Below are 19409 nucleotides of genomic sequence, written 5' to 3'. Positions count from 1 at the left end.
TTTGTAAAGGAGACTGAACTAAAGATACATTAGTCCTAACACCCCATGATATAAATGAAATAGTCTAGAACCCGGTAAAGAGGTTTACTCTTATGAAAATATCAAATTACCTTAATTATTACTACCCCTTGGTGAGTTCAACTTTCTATAAAAGTAGAAATAACAAGACGGGCTTTTAACCCTTGTTCGTGATGGCCTGAGCGTTAGGGTTTCAACATATGAATCTGGGAGGCGGGGACAATTCAACATCTAACATCCTATTTCACAGACATTTTTCGAGCATCCACTATGTGGCTACCAAGAAGCGACTCCGGTTCTTAGGTGGCTCCCACTCTGCACCAGTATCCCCTCTGCCGGGAAGCCTGGAGCACCCGCCACCTGAGTGGGACAGGTGGTCAACACCGCTGACCTCGGTGGCCTGAAGGGTCTCTGTAGACAGAGGTGGGCTTCATGGACACTTGAGCTGGGTCTTGCTAGTTGGTAGAATTCACTAGTGGAGGCAGCCAAGAGGCCTTCCCAGAAGAGAATAGTAAGAAGAAAAGCACGTGGGCCAAGAGGCACAGGAAATGACTTGGGGGAGATGTTTCTCTCTGTCCCTGAGTTACATTCCAGGTAGCTGTATTATCCATCACAAACAGCACACCTGGCCCCACACCAAAGGCCTCCTAAGCTAGGAGGAGGGTTTCCACTTACCTGGAGTCACACTGCCCTATCTGCCCCAAGAAAACATTCGTACACCCCACTCTTTTTAAAAAAAATATATTTTATTGATTTTTTACAGAGAGGAAGGGAGAGAGATAGAGAGTTAGAAACATCAATGAGAGAGAAACATTGATCAGCTGCCTCCTGCACACCTCCTACTGGGGATGTGCCTGCAACCAAGGTACATGCCCTTGACCGGAATCGAACCTGGGACTCCTCAGTCCGCAGGCCGACGCTCTATCCACTGAGCCAAACCGGTTACGGCGATGCACCCCACTCTTGTTCCACACCGCTGCTGCCTCAGGACAGCCCTTGGTGGTGTTCACCTCCTCATCAGTAGCAAGGTTGCCTCCAGTGTCTAGTCTCCAGCACACAGGTGTCTGTAGGCATTTCAGTGCCGGTAGGATAAGAGCTGTGTAAATTCTTGGCCATGGCACCATTTGACCCACTCTTTCTTTAGTGAAATATGGTTTTACAAAAAGCCCTTGGAGCTCCCAGTGCTCTACAAGATGTCACTGGGATCCTTCCCAGTGGATGGCGGGGTGCCTTCTCGGGGCCTGTTCCATTTGCCCCCAGGTGGGCATGTCCAGAGTGTCTGGCACGTTTTCCATCCCAGCTTCACATCTCCATGGAGCTCAGTGCCCAGCCCTGATCTGTGACCCCAGCCTGGTCTGGCTGTGCTGCCTTTGATCGGCTGGATGATAGAGGTGATAAGGACCAGCTTTGTGAGCCCTGCACGCGCCCGAGGCCCACTGCCTGAGCTTGGGGATAATTTACAGCGTGTGAACATTGGCCTTTGGAAGGGAGTATAAATCATGTCGCATTGATGCAGCCTGCCTTCCGGAAAGTCCTGATAAAAGGGTGAGGGTTCACATTTCCCCACATGAAAGAGAAAGAGGCTGGGATTCCTAAATGGGAACAGCTGAGCCCAAAACATAGAAGGGTCCCTCTTGCTCCCTCCACCACCTGGGCGTACTGTCAGTGCTCCCCTAAAAACCATAAAATCCTCGCACGTTCCATTGTCAGCCAGTCTGCCCAGGTCTGCCTTCCGTGATGCTGTCTGTGGGGCTGGATGTCCTCCGGCCTCGCAGATGGACCAGAGCCCATGTCCTCTCTCAGGGCACGATGAGAAGGCTGAGAACGCGGTGAGAGCCGGAACCTGCTGTGCTTCGTGCAAGGAGTTTCACCAGATGAAGCAGACGGTGCTGCAGCTGAAGCAAAAGGTACATGCCCCGCGTGTTAGACACAATCATAAAACCGGAGCACTCGGCAGAGATAAGGTGGATGAATGCTTAGAAACAGGAAGGAAATAAATCCACAAACTCGTTGAGCGTTCCCTGGGGTTGGTGCCAACTAGGGTTAGGCTTGAAACGTTTGCCCACCACCCTCAGAGCTGACCGTCTAAAGGGCAGCAGAACACAACGAAGGCAGGACATGGACTAAGTGACTAATAGGCCCCCAGGTTAGGGGCACGTGGTGGAGCTGTGGAGGATGAACTATGACAGTTGGGACTTTTTTATGAAATGATCATCCATACACATGGCCCTGGGGCCAACATAGGCGATTCCATTTTTATCTAATATTTTGCCTATATTCTATCAATAGGGAACATCCTCTCTGTACACTTCCATAAGCTGGTGATGATTTTCTGTGGCAGCTTTATTTTTCACATTTAAAAATTATAGCCTGTGCTTTGTCTGGGTTCCATGCACCTTGGAAAGCAGCTGTTTGGGTACCCTTGTCACCAAGGGTGAGGACTGACTCTCCCTAAAAGTCTCCCACGCATGCCTGGCAGAACATCCGGGTTCTAATAATGGCGGTGTGCTGTGGGTAATGCCCTGGGATGGACCTGGTGACCTGGTTTCTTGAACAAGCATCCTCCCCCACATCAATGGTATTTATTACACCTATCGTCAGTCACTTCACCTGTTTGTCAGCAGCTCAGAAATTGCGCTTATGCTGATAAAACACGAACTCCGGGTTTAGAAGGAGGATCTCTATATCCCCTCTGAGCTCTAACTGGCTCAGATAAAGGGAAATTATCAATAGTGCAAAGAATCTCCTGGCAGTAGAGCCATCGCTTCCTGACTGAGGTTTCTCCTCTCTCTGCAGATCGCCCTGCTCCCCAACAGTGCCGCTGACCTGGGCAAGTACAACACTGGTGACAAGGTGCTGGCCTCGAATGCCTACCTTCCAGGGCCTCCTGGCCTGCCTGGGGGTCAGGGCCCTCCTGGTGAGTGTGGACAAGAGCATCGAAGGGCAAGAGTCACCAGCCAAGGGCTCACGTTTAGTGGGGGCTGGATGGAGTTCTCTAGCTTCCATGGATGAGAGCAGAAGCAGGAGTCCAGGGAGCACCCACACCTGTGTGACCAGAGGGCCTTGGGAAGTTGGTCCTCAAGCCCGAGAAACCCTCATAACCAACAGTATTTGGGGAGAAAAAGGTCATTGTCTTTTTCTTAAATGTCTTAGAGATCATTTTAAATTACAGAGAAACAAAATGAAAACTATTTTTTGACATTGATCTATATAAGAATAGATTGGTGTAGTGAACTCCTACGGGCTCATTGCCCAGCTCTGTGGACTCAGGGCCAGCCTGGTGTCCACTATTCCCTAGGTCTCTCAGATGCTGAACCCTGTACTCTTGACCACTCTCCAGGTGTGGTAACTGCCACCCTGCTATGATTGATGGGAGTCAGAGGAACCAGCAGTTCTAAGAGATGTGAAAGAGGTAAAATGTAGAAGAACTGGTCACAGATTGGATGAGGGGGTTGTGGAAACAAGGAAATCTATAGGAAGACTCTCAAGATTCTGGCTTTAGTGGACAGGTGACTGGTGGTTCATGACAAGAGAGGGAGAGGCGGAAGTCCATTTAGACTGGGTTAAATTTAAAATGCCAGTGGGACATCCCAGAGGAGGTGTCAAAAGGCAAAGGACAGAGTGCTCAGAGAAATGGCTACAAGGGCTCACAGACTTGTGAGCCAGCACCCTGGCCTTCCTCGCAGGATGCGAAGCTAATGAGCTGTTCTTTGATTGCAGGCTCACCAGGACCAAAGGGCAGCCCAGGCTTCCCGGGTATGCCGGGCCCTCCTGGACAGCCGGGCCCACGGGGCTCAATGGGACCCATGGGACCATCTCCTGATCTGTCCCACATTAAGCAAGGCCGCAGGGGCCCTGTGGTCAGTATTTTCTCAGAGATCCACTTACTTTTGTTGAGGAAATCGTGTTCTTGTTCCTTGCTTTTTCCTTCTGTTAAACGAGATCCCTTTGTCTTGTAGGGCCCACCAGGTGCACCAGGAAGAGATGGCTCTAAGGTAAGTCTCATGAATGGTCCTTAACAGCCAAAGGTTCCCCAAGTTCAATAAGGCTCAAGCACTGTTTACTGTCCCTATTTTGCATGACAAAATTGAGACACAGATACACTTCCCCCCCCCAAAGCTGGGAAGAAAATCCTAAAAGCAATTTCCTTAAAATAGGAAATAACCATAATAACAAAACAACCACCAAAACCACTCCTAAGAGAGATTACTCCTATGAATTTTTAAAATATTTATTAAATGGATTGGGGTGACATTGGTCAACCTGAACCTATAGGTTTTATGGTGTGGGTTTCTATGTTACAAGATTTGTATGTTGCACTGTGTGCCCACCACCCAAAGTCAAATCTTCTCCTATCACCTTATATTAGGGCCGCTTCCCCCAACCCTCTCCTATGAATTTTAAACAAGCCCGTGTTGTCAGAGTAACACATGCTTTTCTCTTTAGCCAGTGTTCTTCTCTAGGGCTATTTTGTGTGTGATGTGTGTAAGTCAACAGCACAAGGTCCCTTCTGTGCAAGTGGGGGTGGTTTCACTTTGAGAACTGCCTGCTACTTGCCTCATAAAGTCAGTGTGAGTTCCTTCAGAAAGCTCCAAACTTATCCCACACCCTGCCTGGGAATGCAAGCATTCCTCTTGTCAGATCTGGTTTTAAAATATATGACCTCGGGGAAAATATGAATGAGAGACACTTGACCCAAGCAGTCTGTTCAAATAAGTGGTCCCATGAGTCCAGCTTAAGCTTACATTTGTTTCCGATGGAAAATTGTTGTTGTTTTGGGCAGGGAGATGGTCATGGCGGGTGTCTACATAGAGACTTTAGTGGTAGCCTCCACATGGTCCAAGAAGCTAACCCTGACCTTTCTCTGCTTTTAGGGGGAGAGAGGAGCTCCTGGACCCAGAGGGTCTCCGGTAAGTAGCACCATCTGCCTCGCTTCCCCAAATGTTCTCGGGAATGCCCCTCTGAGAAGTCTGTAAGTTGGTCTTAATAGCAAAAGCTGGCTTCCTCTAGCGGTCACTCTGTCCGCCCAAACAGAACGAGGTGGTTAGGAGGGAAATCATGGAGGCCTTTAGCAGCTGCTTGGAATTCATTTTGAAATTTTGTTTTCTATTTCTTTTTCTTTTTATCATGGCTAATCTTTATTTGGAATATCTTAAGATTTAAAACCTCAGTATGCCCTGAGTCTGTTTTCAAGTATGTCATAAAACATCTGAAGGAGACTAGAAGAGAAATCAAAGGGCTAAGTCCTAACTCTGAACACTTCAGAATTTAGCCACCACTACAGCCTTAGCAGGTCAGGTGACCATCCCCTCAAGAGAGTACAGAGGCATGCAGGGGGGTTGGGACCACTGAGAAGAAACTAGCTGGATAAATGCATAGTATCTGGGAGATTAAAAATAAAAATCAGGGAGAAACTAAGATGGTGGCATAGGTAAACACCGGGAAATTGCTGCCTCCCACAACAACTTCAAAAATACAACGAAAAGACAAAATGGACATCATCCAGAACTACAGGAAGGCTGGCTGAGTGGAAATTCTACAACTAGAAGGAAAGAAAAGCATACTGAGAGCCAGAGGAGCTCCGGAAGTAAAGTGCAGAGGTACGGAGGCTCATGCGCACACAGAAAGGGGCTGGCACCTGAGGACGCAGCTGTCTTTTTGAATTAGGAGGGAGTCACAAGCTCCCGACTGCTCTGAACTCCAGTTCCGGGAGGTCTCTGGGGACCCAGGACTCATACAGGGAGAAACTGGATTGTCTGGCAGCAGGCAGAACTCTGAACTTGAGGGCGGCTTTCCCTCAGAGGTGCTTGCAGCAATTATTGGGGACACTGAGACACGCGGCCCCTTAGGGCAGGGCTGAGGACCAGCCATAGCTGCTTGCTCCGCCCTTTGATTCCCTGAGACCCCACCCCACCCAGGCTGCAGCAGAGGCTTTTGCATATGAATGCCCTGGCCCTTTGCAACCTGAAAATTACCTAACAAATTGCAGCTGTGCCAGACAGACCCAGAACTTCCAAGAGAAGGCCCAAGGCCCCACAGCAGCTTGCATTGCTTCACAGCTGGGCCTCATCAGGGCACCTCCAAACTCCAAAAAAGGAAGGGGAATCTGCAGTTCTCTTCGTAGCTCCTGCTGGGTAACCTCAGGCAGAGGCTAAATTAGCACCTCCTTAGATCCAAGAGCCAGTGTACCCAGTTGTCAGAGGGGGACCATCCAGATTACAACTCCTCAGATCCATAAGGGACACACTCAGAGCTCAGACTCAGTGAGCACCAAAGCCCCACTGAAGCAAGTCTTGCCCCAGAAGGGTGTCTTCAGCACAGAAGTTCTCCCACTGCAGACACAGCTGATTCTCACTGCCAATTGGCCTGGAGGTCAATTCCTCCCAGTGATACCTACAACAATCAAGGCTTAACTACAACAAGACTGTGCACAAAGCCCACAAGGGGGTGCACCAAGAGTGTCCACCTCAGGTAACTGGGGAGGCTGAGCCACTGGGCCCTACAGGACACCTAGCACACAAAACCACTCTACCAACACAGGGAAGCATAAAAAATGCAGAGACAAAGAAACAGGTCACAAATGACAGAAATGGAGGAAAGCAAATGACTGGATATAGAGTTCAAGGCCACATTTATAAGGTTTTTCAAGAATTTTATGGAAACCGCCGATAATTTTAGTGAGACCCTGGAGGATATGAAAAAAGACCAACTAGAAATTAAGCATTCACTGACTGAAATAAAGAATAATATACAGAGATCCAACAGCAGACAAGAGGATCCCAAGAATCAAGTCAAAGATTTGAAATGCAAAGAAACAAAAAATACCCAACCGAAAAAGAAAAAAGAAAAGAGATTCCAAAAATATGAAGATAGTGTAAGGAGCCTCTGGGACAACTTCAAGCGTACCAACATCAGAATTATAGGGGTACCAGAAGAAGAGAGAGGGCAAGATATTGAAAACCTATTTGAAGAAATAATGACAGAAAACTTCCCCTACCTGGTGAAAGAAATAGACGTACAAGTCCAGGAAGCGCAGAGAACCCCAAACAAAAGGAATCCAAAGAGGACCACACCAAGACACATCATAATTAAAATGCCAAGAGCAAAAGACAAAGAGAGAATATTAAAAGCAGCAAGAGAAAGACAGTCAGTTACCTACAAGGGAGTACCCATACGACTGTCAGCTGATTTCTCAACAGAAACCATGCAGGCCAGAAGAGAGTGGCAAGAAATATTCAAAGTGATGAATAGCAAGAACCTGCAACCAAGATTACTTTATCCAGCAAAGCTATCATTCAGAATTGAAGGTCAGATAAAGAGCTTCACGGATAAGAAAAAGCTAAAGGAGTTCATCACCATCAAACCAGCATTATATGAAATGCTGAAAGGTATTCTTTAAGAAGAGGAAGAAGAAAAAGGAACTCTTACCATTTGCCACAGCATGGATGGAACTGGAGAGCGGATAAATACCACATGATCTCACTCATTTGTGGAATATAATGAACAACATAAACTGATGAACAAGGACTGATCCAGAGACGGAGAGGCATTGATTGGACTGTCGGGCCTTGGAGGGAAGGTAGGGGAGGGTGGGGGTAAGGGGGAAAGATCAACCAAAGGACTTATATGCAAGCATATAGGCCTAACCAATTGACACGGACAACGGGGGGGTGAGGGCATGAGCGGGGCGGGGGGTGGGGGGTAGGGGGTAACGTGGGGATAAGGACACATATGTAATATCTTAATCAATAAAAAATATATTTAAAAAAATGACAATCAGTAGTATTCAATCTCTTATCCAAAGCACAGAAAATTCAAGTAACTCCATTGCTTTTGAAGAGGTCAGTGTCATTTCTGAAAAAAGTCAAAGACCTTTAGCGTTAGAGGTAGGAGGTCTGGATTCCTTCTCAGCTCTTCCATCTAGTAGCTCTCTGATCATGGTCATGTCATTTAGCATCCCTGGGCATCCATTCCCTCACCTGTGCAATGCCAAGTGGAATCTGATCTGGCACCCGTCTGCCAGCATCCAATGATGTCAAAATACTACACATCTTAAGTATTTGCAAGTGTGAGCTGCTGTTTCTAGCACAGCACGGAGGTTCTCTCCGCTTCCTTTAGGTTGTTGTTACAGTCAGGCATCCTTATAAACACTAATAATTTTGTTTTAAAAGATAACATTTTTTTTAGCATTTACTATGGTCTCAGCCCTTTACATTTATTAACTCATTTATAGACGCACTTGGAAGCCTATGAAACCCAATGAAGTTGAGTCTATTATCTCCTTTTTATGGATGGGGAGATGGAAACCCAAAGAAATTAAGTAACTGCCCGAGACCAGCTAGTAAGTGGCAGAGCTGAGATCCAAACCCAACAGAGCCCCAATCTCTTAACCCCTACTCTGCCTCTATAGTATCATCCAAGTTTCTTTGGAAAATCACATGGGACAGGTTATTCTCCTATTCTTTCATTCTGCCAGATTTGATATGGTCTAGAATTGGGAGAGCATAGGTTATACAAGTGGTAAGGGAATCAGAAGGCAATTTGAAGAATCCCGCAGGCTATGCTAATAGTCCGCATGTCTTCTCCATTTGGGACACAGAATTATTAACCCAGTAGTTGCCAGCACACAGCAGGAATAGCAAACTATGGACCCCTGCAAACCTTCATTTTGCAAGGGGCTGAGTCTGTGGTTCTGGCTTTGATTCCTCTCTTGCACAGGGGCCGCCTGGTTCTTTCGACTTCCTGCTGCTGATCCTGGCTGACATCCGCAACGACATCGCCGAACTGCAGGAGAAGGTATTCCGGCACCAGATTCACTCTTCCCACTCTTCGGCAGAGGAGTTTTTACCTCAGGAATTTGCCAGCCATCCGGAGACCATGGACTTGGGCTCTGGAGACGACTACTCGAAGGGGACTGAGACAAGAGACGTGGGGACCCCCAGGGACTTTTATCCTTAACACATGCCAGCATCTTCATGCCAGAGGAAGAGAAGTTTTCACACCTGCAGTTAAATCATCTGAAGAGAAGACAAGAAAACAGAACCCACCACGGGAGACCTAGACAAGATACATTGTAATGATCTTTGCTCTTTTCCTGCCTTCTCCCTACTTTTTTCCTCCCAAATACTATTTTCACAGGCCCCTACTAGAGGTACTGGTTATATGAGGGAGTAAATGATTGGTTTATATACCTCCCTCTGAGAGCAGTTGACATTGGAACTGCTCTTTTATTTATTTATATTTTTTGGAACTTCTGGGTTTCTAAGTTAAATATTCTCACAGTATCTTAAATTTGACGGAATAAAAGGGAAAAGTGGCAAGGTGAGCTCCAAGAAATGTTAGGTTACTTATTTAAAAAATTAGGCATGTGTCCAAAGGAGATTATTACTCCTCAGTATCAAATAAGGCTCTTCAATGAAAAGGGCATATAATATAATAGATATTCAATATTCTAGCCTCTTGTCCAACCTCACTTCCCAAATTCAATTAAAGATAGGAGAGAGTGAAGAAAGAACAGTTAGGGAAGATGGAGAAAATTAATCATAATATTTACTGCTATATAGGTTGCTACATTCTAAATTCAAATACAACTATTAAATGTTCATGCCATGCTTGTCTATAAGTATCCTCCTCAGAAAAGGAAGTTACCTAGACGTAGGACTAAGTCCTCTTTTCAAAAAAGAGAAGTAAATAAAGCACCCTGATTCACATTAGGATAATGGGTCCCTGTTTTGCCAGGACATTTTAGAGCTGTTTGATCAAATGAGTGGGCCTGTTCAGTAAATCACAGATTATTGGTTGAACAAAGGTGGATGACCCTTAGAGAGAGTTGCAGAAATTCCCAGGCTCTGACTGGGTGCCCATTAAAAGAAACAGAGGTGCCATTAGGCTATGATTCAGGTTGGGTTGATGCACAATGGGACTCAGGGCTAGAAGGAGGTAGCTGGCTCAGGTTGTTGGCTAGGGGGAAGGGGAATCTTGGGCAGGGACCCCACTAACCACAGACAAGTAATTAGCTTTCCTCGGGGACTAGAAGTCTTCATCTGGGGCCAGCCAAGCTTGCCAGCATAGAGAATTATACACTATTGAAAGTTCTAGATGTGGAAGGGGGCGGGGGGGGGGGGGGAAACAGTGTGGCAGAAATTTCCTTCCCACTAGTCCCTTTTTTTCTTAATTGTCCATAATTTAGTTCAAGTTCCAGATGTTGCAGGCCTTCTCATTCCCAGCCAATGCGGAAGGCCTTGGGAAAGGGGTATATTCCCACCTCCCATTCCGCCAGTGTTTGCTTGTGTACCTCTGGGCCCCAGAGGAAGCAGGCTCTGGAGCAGGCTTTCTCTGGATCCACAGAGGCAGGCGCGAGAGGACGTGCTCCCAAGGACCAGCAGGAGTGGCTTCTCCCTTGTATCGTTGGGGAACCGCTTAGCTTTGAGGGCAGCGTGCAGGTTCCTTGAAGTACAAGTTCTCATTTGACACACAGACTGGCTTTTCCTCCACCTGGTCAGGAGCCCTTCACCCTTACAGTGAACCTCACCAGTTATCCTGCCACAGCTCCTGTTTGCTTGTGTTGGGGTTTCCATTTCCCATCCTATATGATTTCCCCCCATATTTCTGGGAGATTCATGTTCAGTTTTCTTTTCCCATCATTTCACTCTCTTCCTGGGAAACTTGTTTCAAGAGAATCGCTGTTGGTGCTTGCACGCCACCGTTCCAGCATGCTTCGGGTTGATGGGCAGGGCTTCTGTTTGCGAATCTCCAGGGACAGCAGCCTTCCCTCCCATCATTAGAAACTCGGGACTCCAGTCAGTCAGCCAACAGCCGAGTTTTTCACAAACACGTCCGTGCTTCTTCCTTGCGCAAAATTCCCGAGGACTGTCCACCAGAATGTCACAGCTGAAAGCCACACATTCCCAGCGCTCCTCTCCTAGCACTTCCCTTCCCTCTCGAGCCTCGCCAGCACGGGTTTACGGGGCAATGAACTGAGCAGCCGTTGCTTCGCATCTGGAATATATGTAATGTTCGCCTGCTTGTGGAGTACAGTATGTAAAGGGTGTGGGTGGATGAATGCTAAAGAAATTTGTGCACAAGCTCTACGAGAAATTATTAGGTCTGTCTTTGATTTGTTTTTAATGAGGAATTTTATTACCTTTTCTTTTAACAGTGAACTGTGTTTAGAACTATAGTCTTCTTTATTGTTAAATGCTCATAAAATGCAAGCAAACTGCATGTTGGACATGCAGAAGCTAGGATAAATATATTAAAAGCATGAACTGATGATAGTAATATCTTGGATTCATGAGACTATTCTAGATAATATTCTCCAGCAAAACACACAATAACCTCTATTTTATCATCTCAGTCTGCTGGATCAGGTCAATTTATAAAATAATTATTCATCCTCGGATTTTCAAAAGTTGGACTAGGACCACAGGACTAAATATGCACTCTGGATACCCAAATTGTATTTTTCAAAGATAAGATATAATGAGGCACTGTTATTTCTAATGTATCTTTCAGTTATGGATAGAAAACCAAAGCTTCGCTAATCTAAATAGGCCAGCTGCGCAAAACCACGTGGAAAAGCCGCTTTGGGGATAAAATTTGCTACAGTTTTGCTAAACCACCTCATGGTTCAAGGGGAAAAGGGTCTTTGTAACCTCTTCAACCCGCCAGCAGAAATGTCGACTTCCATGTTTTGCACCCTGATAACTAAATAGGACCTAAATAGATTGCTTCTGTTTTGGGACAGCAATGGGAATAAAAATCTGCTATTGGAAATAGTGCAGGAAAGGCGAACATTTTAGTTTGGGAATATCTCCCTCCCTTCCCAGTTCCAGAGAAAGAAATGATAAGCTTCACTATGCCAAAGGGCATGGGGGTACAGAGGGAATGCTGTCTTCTCTCTTCTTCCCTGTTAATTCCAACACCTGCCACAAAATGAATTGACCAACTGAAGTCATTTCTATTGTATAAAGGCAGACATGTGTGTCCACAGTTAAACAGGTAAATGATAAATGCACGTGGGCATCGGTGGGAGTATCACCCCACCACATACTAGGTGGAGGGCACCCTGGTTCTGGTCGTGCTCCCTCTCCAGGGTTCGTACCTGCTTTGGCCTCATGAGCCCCATTTCCAGACATGCCGGGGAAGATAGTCTCTGTGCCAGATGTGTCCTTGGGGTGACAGCAAACCCCTCATTGTACTTTGGGTGTTACTCCCCCTCCCTCTGTCCGCCCACTCCAGCCTGTCACAGAGAGAAGCAGCCTCATTGTGCAAACTTAACATCTCTCAGATAGCCTTCCTGAAAAAGATGTATATTTGCAGGAATCTGGGCCAAACAACTAGTAGAATAGAGCCATCTAAAGTTATTAATGATGAATTCAGGGAAGTTGATGGATTTTCCTTGGCACTGTCAGCATGTATGTCTCATAACAAATAAAAAAAAATGATTTTCCATTTGAGAAAAAAACACATGCAACCATGACATAATTGTTAAAAATCTTGGGCTTCACATGCTCCTTCAATAAATACCATTAGTGCTTTAGGGAAACCATAGGAAGAAGAGCCTTCCACATCCCCCAGGAACCTTGGTGTTCTTTGTTATTTCCCCAAAGCAAGTGCCGTGTGTGTGGGGGGGGGGGGGGGGTGTCATCCATGTGGGGACTTTCTTTACTGCCCAGGGACTAGTCCTATTCTTCAGCAGCTATTTTGTTCATTATTTATAAGAGGTTCACACAACAGCTGAGCTAGTATGCAAATAGTTATGGATGTGATACTATGAAGTACTTTGATAAGATTGTATATGCTTAATAACAAAGTTATTTTTCTTATGTGGTTGTACTGTGTTTTGTCCTGATACAGCCCTGTGCAATGTGTTCTCTCTCTACAAGATGAATACAAGGGATGGAGAGAGGGAGTTCTCTCCAGAGCTGGAACCTGCATTCTGGATAGGCTACCTCCTGGGGTACCAGTGTGATCCCAACATTTGAGCCTGAGTCCAGGTCTGAAGGCCTAGGTTCCACTAAATTCTGAGTCTCAGAGGCCCATATCCCCCAGCTGGGATCGTCTGGTCCTGCAGGAGGGATCTTCAAACCAGGGACCCTCAAGGGATCACTGGAGGTGCCTAAGGTGCTTATGTATGGAGGGCCTGTGAGGGTTCTACCTCTCCCTACACCCACTGTACCCCAAGCAACTCCATTTTTAGTTGGTTTTGGATTAGAATTTCTCATTAGGTTTCCTTTGGAGGAGAATAAATGACTGCCTAAAAAAAGGTTAAAATAGAGTTGAGGGGAGGAAGCCCCATGAGTTGGTAAGTGAAGTGCCCGATGTGAGGATCAGAGGAAGGGAATTTTCACCAGCGGGGCCATACAGGAGGCAGTTATAAAGCCATAAAAGGGGAGATTACTTCTAAGGGATTTTTCCCACTCTAGAGGGTGTCTTTAGCATCCTGAAGTCATCCATCTTTACACATCTCCCTTTCCTTTCGCAAATATTTATCAAATGCTTGCTGAAAGCTGCGCGCTGTGCTATGCACTACAGACACCATGGGGAGCGAAAAGGCCATAATCCCCACCCTCCTGGGGATTTTTGGCAAAACGGACAAGGATCCTTCCAGGCAAAATAAATCACATAAACATGCAATTACAAACTGATAAGTGCTATGAAGAGCTGTAAGTGTGGCAAGAGCCAATAGCAGCTCGTGCCAGTAGGACCCGCCCTTCGCTCCCCAGTCACACATGGAGCACCCCACAGCACCCAACAGCGTCCACACCAAGCCACAGGAGACCTCGGCCCTCGCAGAGAAAAGCTGCCCCAGTCCTCGGGGCGAAGCTGCAGTTGATGGAAATCTGGGATGCCCCTTTATGTTTAATGTTTCCTGTTCTTCCTTTAAAAAGCAGCTCAACGAACCCATACTGGCTGAAACACCCTCACTGCTTCTGGACACCCCGCATGGGAACCTCGTGCTCTGGTGTGGATCCCAGCGGAACCTGAGGCCAGCTTCTCCCCACCTGGTAGACCACAGTTTTGAAAAAGCATCTGCGCTTTAGAAACACCCCCAGCTCCTGGAGAAAATCTGCACTTGGAGATTTAAATACCGTCTCAGGTCCAGATTCCAGGTTCCAGGGTGGCCACGTGCAAATCTGCACTTAGCTACTGGGGGTTGGGGTCACAAGGAATCCTTGAAGGTTATGTGGGGGCAACTGCAGTTGAATCGCAAGGTTCTGGGGACCTGGCAGATGTGAGGATGAGGGTGTGTTTGTTTCCTCGGGCTGCAGCAGCAAAGCACCACATCCAGGTGCTTAAACAACAGAAAAGTATTTTCCTACAGTCCTGGAAGCTGCAAGTCCAAGAGGTGTCCCTATCTCCTAGAGGCTCTCTGTCCAGGTTCTGGTGGTCAGCAGCCGTCCTGGTGTTACTTGCCTGTGATGTCACATGCTGTTCCTCCTTCCTGTCCCTTTGTCTCTCTGTCTTCACGTGGTGTTCATGCTGTGGGTTCCATTTCTCTGTTTTCTTATAAAGACTTACTGGATTAGGCTCACCCTAATCCAGTATGACCTCATCTCAATTTAACTGGTTCTATCTGCAGAGATCCTATTTCCAAAAAAGGGTACATCCTCAGGTTCCAGGTAGCCATGAATTGGGGGGAGGGGACACTTCAACCCAGTGCAAAAGGAAATTTTCTCTCTATCCATTGGCTTGTATCACCCTGCTTATTTCCTTTAATAGGATTTTTCCAATCTATTCTTTTTTTTACCCGAGGATATGTTTTCCATTGATTTCTACAGACAGTGGAAGGAAGGAAGGAGGGGAAGAGAGAAAAACATCGATGTGAGAAAGACACATTGATTGGTTGTTGGGGCTGGGAACCTGCAACGGAGGTACGTGCTCTTGACTGGGAATCAAACCCGCGACCCTTCGGTCTGCAGGCTGACGCTCTAATCACTGAGCCAAATTGGCCAGGGCCAATCTGAAATTTTTACTTGCCCACTTCACACAATAAAAATGTATTGAGGGCCAAGGGTGTAAAGTAGTGACAATACAAAGTCCCTGCTCTCATGGACTATGCATTCTGGTCCAGGAAGACAGACAAATGTATGTATTAGGGTTCTACAGGTTGGGGCAAAAGTAGGTTTACAGCTGTTCATATGGAAAATAATACAATAATTAATAAATAATAGTACAAGAAGAAAATGTGTTTGTGTACTCACAACTGTGAGTGTGTGATATGTGGATAGATAGATGGATATATATGTGTGTGGGTTTATTATTACAGAGAGAGATTTATTTTAAGGACTTGGTTCATGAGACTGTAGAGACTGGTTCCAGAGACAGGAGGGCAGAAAATGAAGTCCACACAATCCATTAACTCAGCAGAACTAGACTTGTCCCCTGTTCCCACATGGTGTGCTGTCTTCACCAGCATCCACAGGAGGTTGAGGGACTCTTGACTATCACCCATTTCTGACAAGGTGACAACTTACATTCTGGATTCTCACTTCTCCTCCAGTCCATTTTCTGTGGCTGTGTATCCTCTTCCGTCTCTAACATCACTGAGGGCCACACTGGACTGGGAGCTGTGGGGAAATGACTAAACCAGAAGGAAAGTCGTATCTATGGAGTCATGTTTTGCTTTATAAATAGTTTTGGTGATATATGAGGATGGAACTGTTTCCACAGTCATATTCTTTTGTTTTTGTGTTTTTTCACTGTGATCCATGGGTGTTCTTGGCTCTTTCTGCCTTGCCTGTCTCCCTCACTGAAACCCAGTAACGTGCTGGATCTGCCCTGAGTTGGTTTGGGGACGGCTGTCAACCGTGTTACCCCCAGCATCCTGCAGATAATACACAGCATCTCGCTAGGCTGCCATCGCGCCCTGTAATTGAGAGATCATGTGATGTGGAATACTTTCCCCTGTACCCATGGGGCCACTGATTTACGATTCAGTGAAAGTCTCAGCCAAAACCCGGGAACATAGAGATGACTGCAAGAGCCGTATGCCGGTAACTGGCCTCTGAAAAAGTCTGGAAGAGAGACGGTAACACGAGTTGAATTAGGCTCAGATCATTCAGAAAGGAAATAACAGCTGCAAAACATTCCAAACAGAGATCCCTTCAAAACAGGCTTCCCAGGACAGCAGCCAAGTATAGTTTCTTTCTGGGCTTATTTGACGGTGTTGTTGGCGGCTGAGGTTCAACACCACTGACCAGATTGACACACTTTATGTTTAAATATTCACACGAGGTGGGATGAAAGCCTCTGGGTTAATATGATTTAGTTTGGGTGTTCCAAAAAAATGAAAAAGGATAGACTTTCCCAGCTACACCGGCATCCTTCTATCATGGTTAAAACCCGGGATCATGGAGGGGTCACTTTCTCTTAGCAAGTCTTAGTTGAGTCATCAACACCCGCTTGGTTGCCTCTGGGTCTTCCTCTGGTCAGTTCTTTGATTACTGGACTTGAAGTTCCACTCAGTGGCCTGTCCATGGTCAGGTAGGACTGGAGGACTGCAGCCACGCTGTCCCACTAAACCCATTGTCTGGAGAGGTATATGGGCAGCTCACAGGCATTGCTTCCTCAGGCAGATCAGTCTCTTTTTTGCCTTTATCTTGATTCCAAGGTCCCAGGTGAGACCAAGATATCTGGTGACTGTTCTCAGGGGAGTGTTGCCCCCACCCCCAGAATCACTCAGGACTATGAAGAGGGTCCTATCCTGTCTGCACAGAAGGGGCCTTAGAGAAGTGAAGGGCCACCCTCTGAGGGAATAGGGAATCTGCACCTGACAACCCAAAATACCAAGCGCCCCCTTCTGAATCTGCCTCAAGTCTGCAATTCTCACCACTAACTTCCCTTCTTAGGGAACATTCACGCACCACGGCTTTTGGTTATGGATACTGGTTTATCCAATAACCAGCAGGTACATGCAGAAGTTAATCACCTGACTCCATGTTAAGATCCAACAGGAAGCAATTTGGAGACAATTAGTGAGATAAAGTGAAGAGAAAGGAACAGATCTAATCTGAGAGCTAAACTCAGGCATTGCTAGTTCCCAGGGAAGGCGGGTGGGTTCTAAAATAAGCCAAGACAGCAACCCATGAGCTATATTATCTCCAATGCACTTTCTCTTCCAATACAATGAATGTTCTATCCACTAACCATCATTTTAAACTTGGGAGTTTCTGGGTCACTTTCATTATTAGCTGGGTGACCCCCGTATCATACTGGGGGAACATGAAGGAAAGATCCAGCCTCACAACAATGTGCACCAGGTAGGAGCTGTGCCAGGGGATTCTCCATCTCCCACTCCTTGCTGGCTTCAAAGACCAGGTCTTATTTTCTCCCTAATGGAATCTGGACACTTTATTGGGAGGTAGTTGTGCCAATTTGTCTCCTATCCTTACTCATAAACTTCCTGAGGATAGGAATGTTAACCACCTTCATAGCTTCTGAGGGACCTAGGAATAAGAGTTCAGGAAATGTTCTCAGGAAGCAACTGATTTCTAATAACACAACCACTAATGGCCCCCCAATTACTTCTGTTCATTCAATTATTCAACAAATAAGTACTGACTGCCTCAATGTGACTTACACACTGGAAATATAGTGGATGTGAAGACCAGCCCCAGTCCCTGTGTGTGTGGAATTATGGTCTAGTGAATGAAGTCACAAAGCTGTGTCAACACACACTGAAGCCCCATCAGCTTTTTAATATTCCTCTGTACAGAATTTCCTGGAGAATATTTATTTTACAACTCAAAACGATTCTGCATCCTAGATAACACCACCTGTTCTGACTTTCACCCCTTTAAAGGAAAAGGATCCACCTTTACATACTGACCAGTAAGATGAGGCTTCTTTTCCTGCTGCCTCTTCCCACACTAATGTATTATAGGTGGATTTAGCAAGCTGTAAGGTCTGTTCAGTTACTTTTATTTATGCCTGGAGATGATCTTGTTTTATCTTTGAAGTCGGCAAGGGTCCAATCACAATCTAATACAAGTACCCAATAAGCTGGGGACCTGAACATTTAGACATGTTCTTTCATCTTTGTGAGATACAGCACCCTTTGGCCTTTGGCACTCTGCACTGTTTTCAGAGGAAGAGGGACATCTCTGCTGTAACCATTCTATCATTTCATAACTAATGTTGCCTAGGGGGATGCATGGAAGGAAATCCAGACATAGGCAAAAACTTCCTTCCAATGCCAGGGGCAGTGAGAAATGAAGGACATGGATGGTAAACCAAATGTTGAGGTCATTGGATTTCTAAATGGGAGGGAGAGACACATGCTTGTGCAGATTTGCCTGCAAAGATCCACAATTCTTAGAACTCGGGCCCATAATTTGGAAAGTGCTGTTGACACTGGGGATGTCCAAATGTCTTCATAATTATTCTTGATTGAGATGACTCACTTTAGGGGAAGGTACATGGAGGATAAAAGCAGATTTGTTTCTTTGGCCAGTTTTATCTAATTCTGATTTGTGAGTTTTGGGAACTTAGTCTATGACACCATTAAAACATATGTGAATATTATTATTTTTAAACTCTTAAAAACAATCATTTAAGATGTCATGATGTCTGTTACATGATATCTTTAGTCCCATGGGATAGAGGGAATGGGTGTGAATATAGATAAAATCAGATTGTCCATGTGTTGATAATCGTGAAAGCTGGGTGGTAGTACATGGATGCTCATAACAATATTCCCTCTATTACTATATATGTTTGAAAATGAAAATGTCTATAATAAAAGGCCTTTCAAAATTGCATGAAAACTCGGTAGCTTTAGAAAATCACTTACTGATTAACAAAGGGAAGCATTATTTGTCCTAAGGTAGAGATCACGGTTTAGCTGCCCTTGGCGGGCAGCTCCGAGCCCTCTCCCTCTCTAGAGCAGTCCCCACTTGACAGGCTGGCTCTGCCCCAGAGAAATCAGAACCACATACTTTGGATGAAATGAAATCCCATCCCTCTGGTTTTACTCTGTGTTTCCCTTCCTTACATAATGGGTCCAATATTTGTGGAAAAAGCTGAGTTGTGTACACCCTTCACTGCCATTTCTGGGCAAGGTTTGTTCTCTAAAAAGTTCTAGTGGGCTAATCTATTTACTTGGGGATTTGTCACAGTCATTTCCTGACCATCCCCAAGACCATAGGCAAAAGCACTAGGATTAGGTTTGATTCCTAGTGAAAAGAAATTCTCAACTCCCAACAAGTAAAAAAAAATCTTTACATGGAATTTGCTGTGGGCCTTTTTCCACACATCAGGCTCCACAGATTAGTATCAGCTTCTCTCTACTCCTGTTGAACAGACAAAGGAAATATGGTAGAGTTAGACTCTGGATCTCATGGGAAAAGATTCCAGATTTTCAATTTTTTTTTTCTCTTTAGTCAATT

General features: G+C 45.8%; 1 protein-coding gene across 1 annotated transcript in view; it reads left to right on the top strand.

Annotated features, from left to right (window-relative positions):
• CCBE1 (collagen and calcium binding EGF domains 1) overlaps positions 1–11290 on the top strand; it is a gene marked incomplete at its 5' end in the record, with an annotated part of 31752 nt that extends 20462 nt beyond the window's left edge. Inside the window, 6 exons of the mRNA XM_081096547.1 lie at positions 1822–1925; positions 2815–2935; positions 3739–3878; positions 3978–4013; positions 4893–4928; positions 8737–11290. Coding sequence (XP_080952673.1) covers positions 1822–1925; positions 2815–2935; positions 3739–3878; positions 3978–4013; positions 4893–4928; positions 8737–8976 — 677 coding nt within the window. The 3' untranslated portion in view covers positions 8977–11290. The remainder of the gene's footprint in view (positions 1–1821; positions 1926–2814; positions 2936–3738; positions 3879–3977; positions 4014–4892; positions 4929–8736) is intronic.
• Positions 11291–19409: the final 8119 nt, after the last annotated feature.

The sequence above is a fragment of the Myotis nattereri genome (assembly GCF_964212035.1).
Source record: "Myotis nattereri genome assembly, chromosome: 8".
NCBI classification, from domain to species: domain Eukaryota; kingdom Metazoa; phylum Chordata; class Mammalia; order Chiroptera; family Vespertilionidae; genus Myotis; species Myotis nattereri.
Note: the sequence above shows the minus strand (reverse complement) of the source record. Positions and strands in the feature narration are given on the sequence as shown.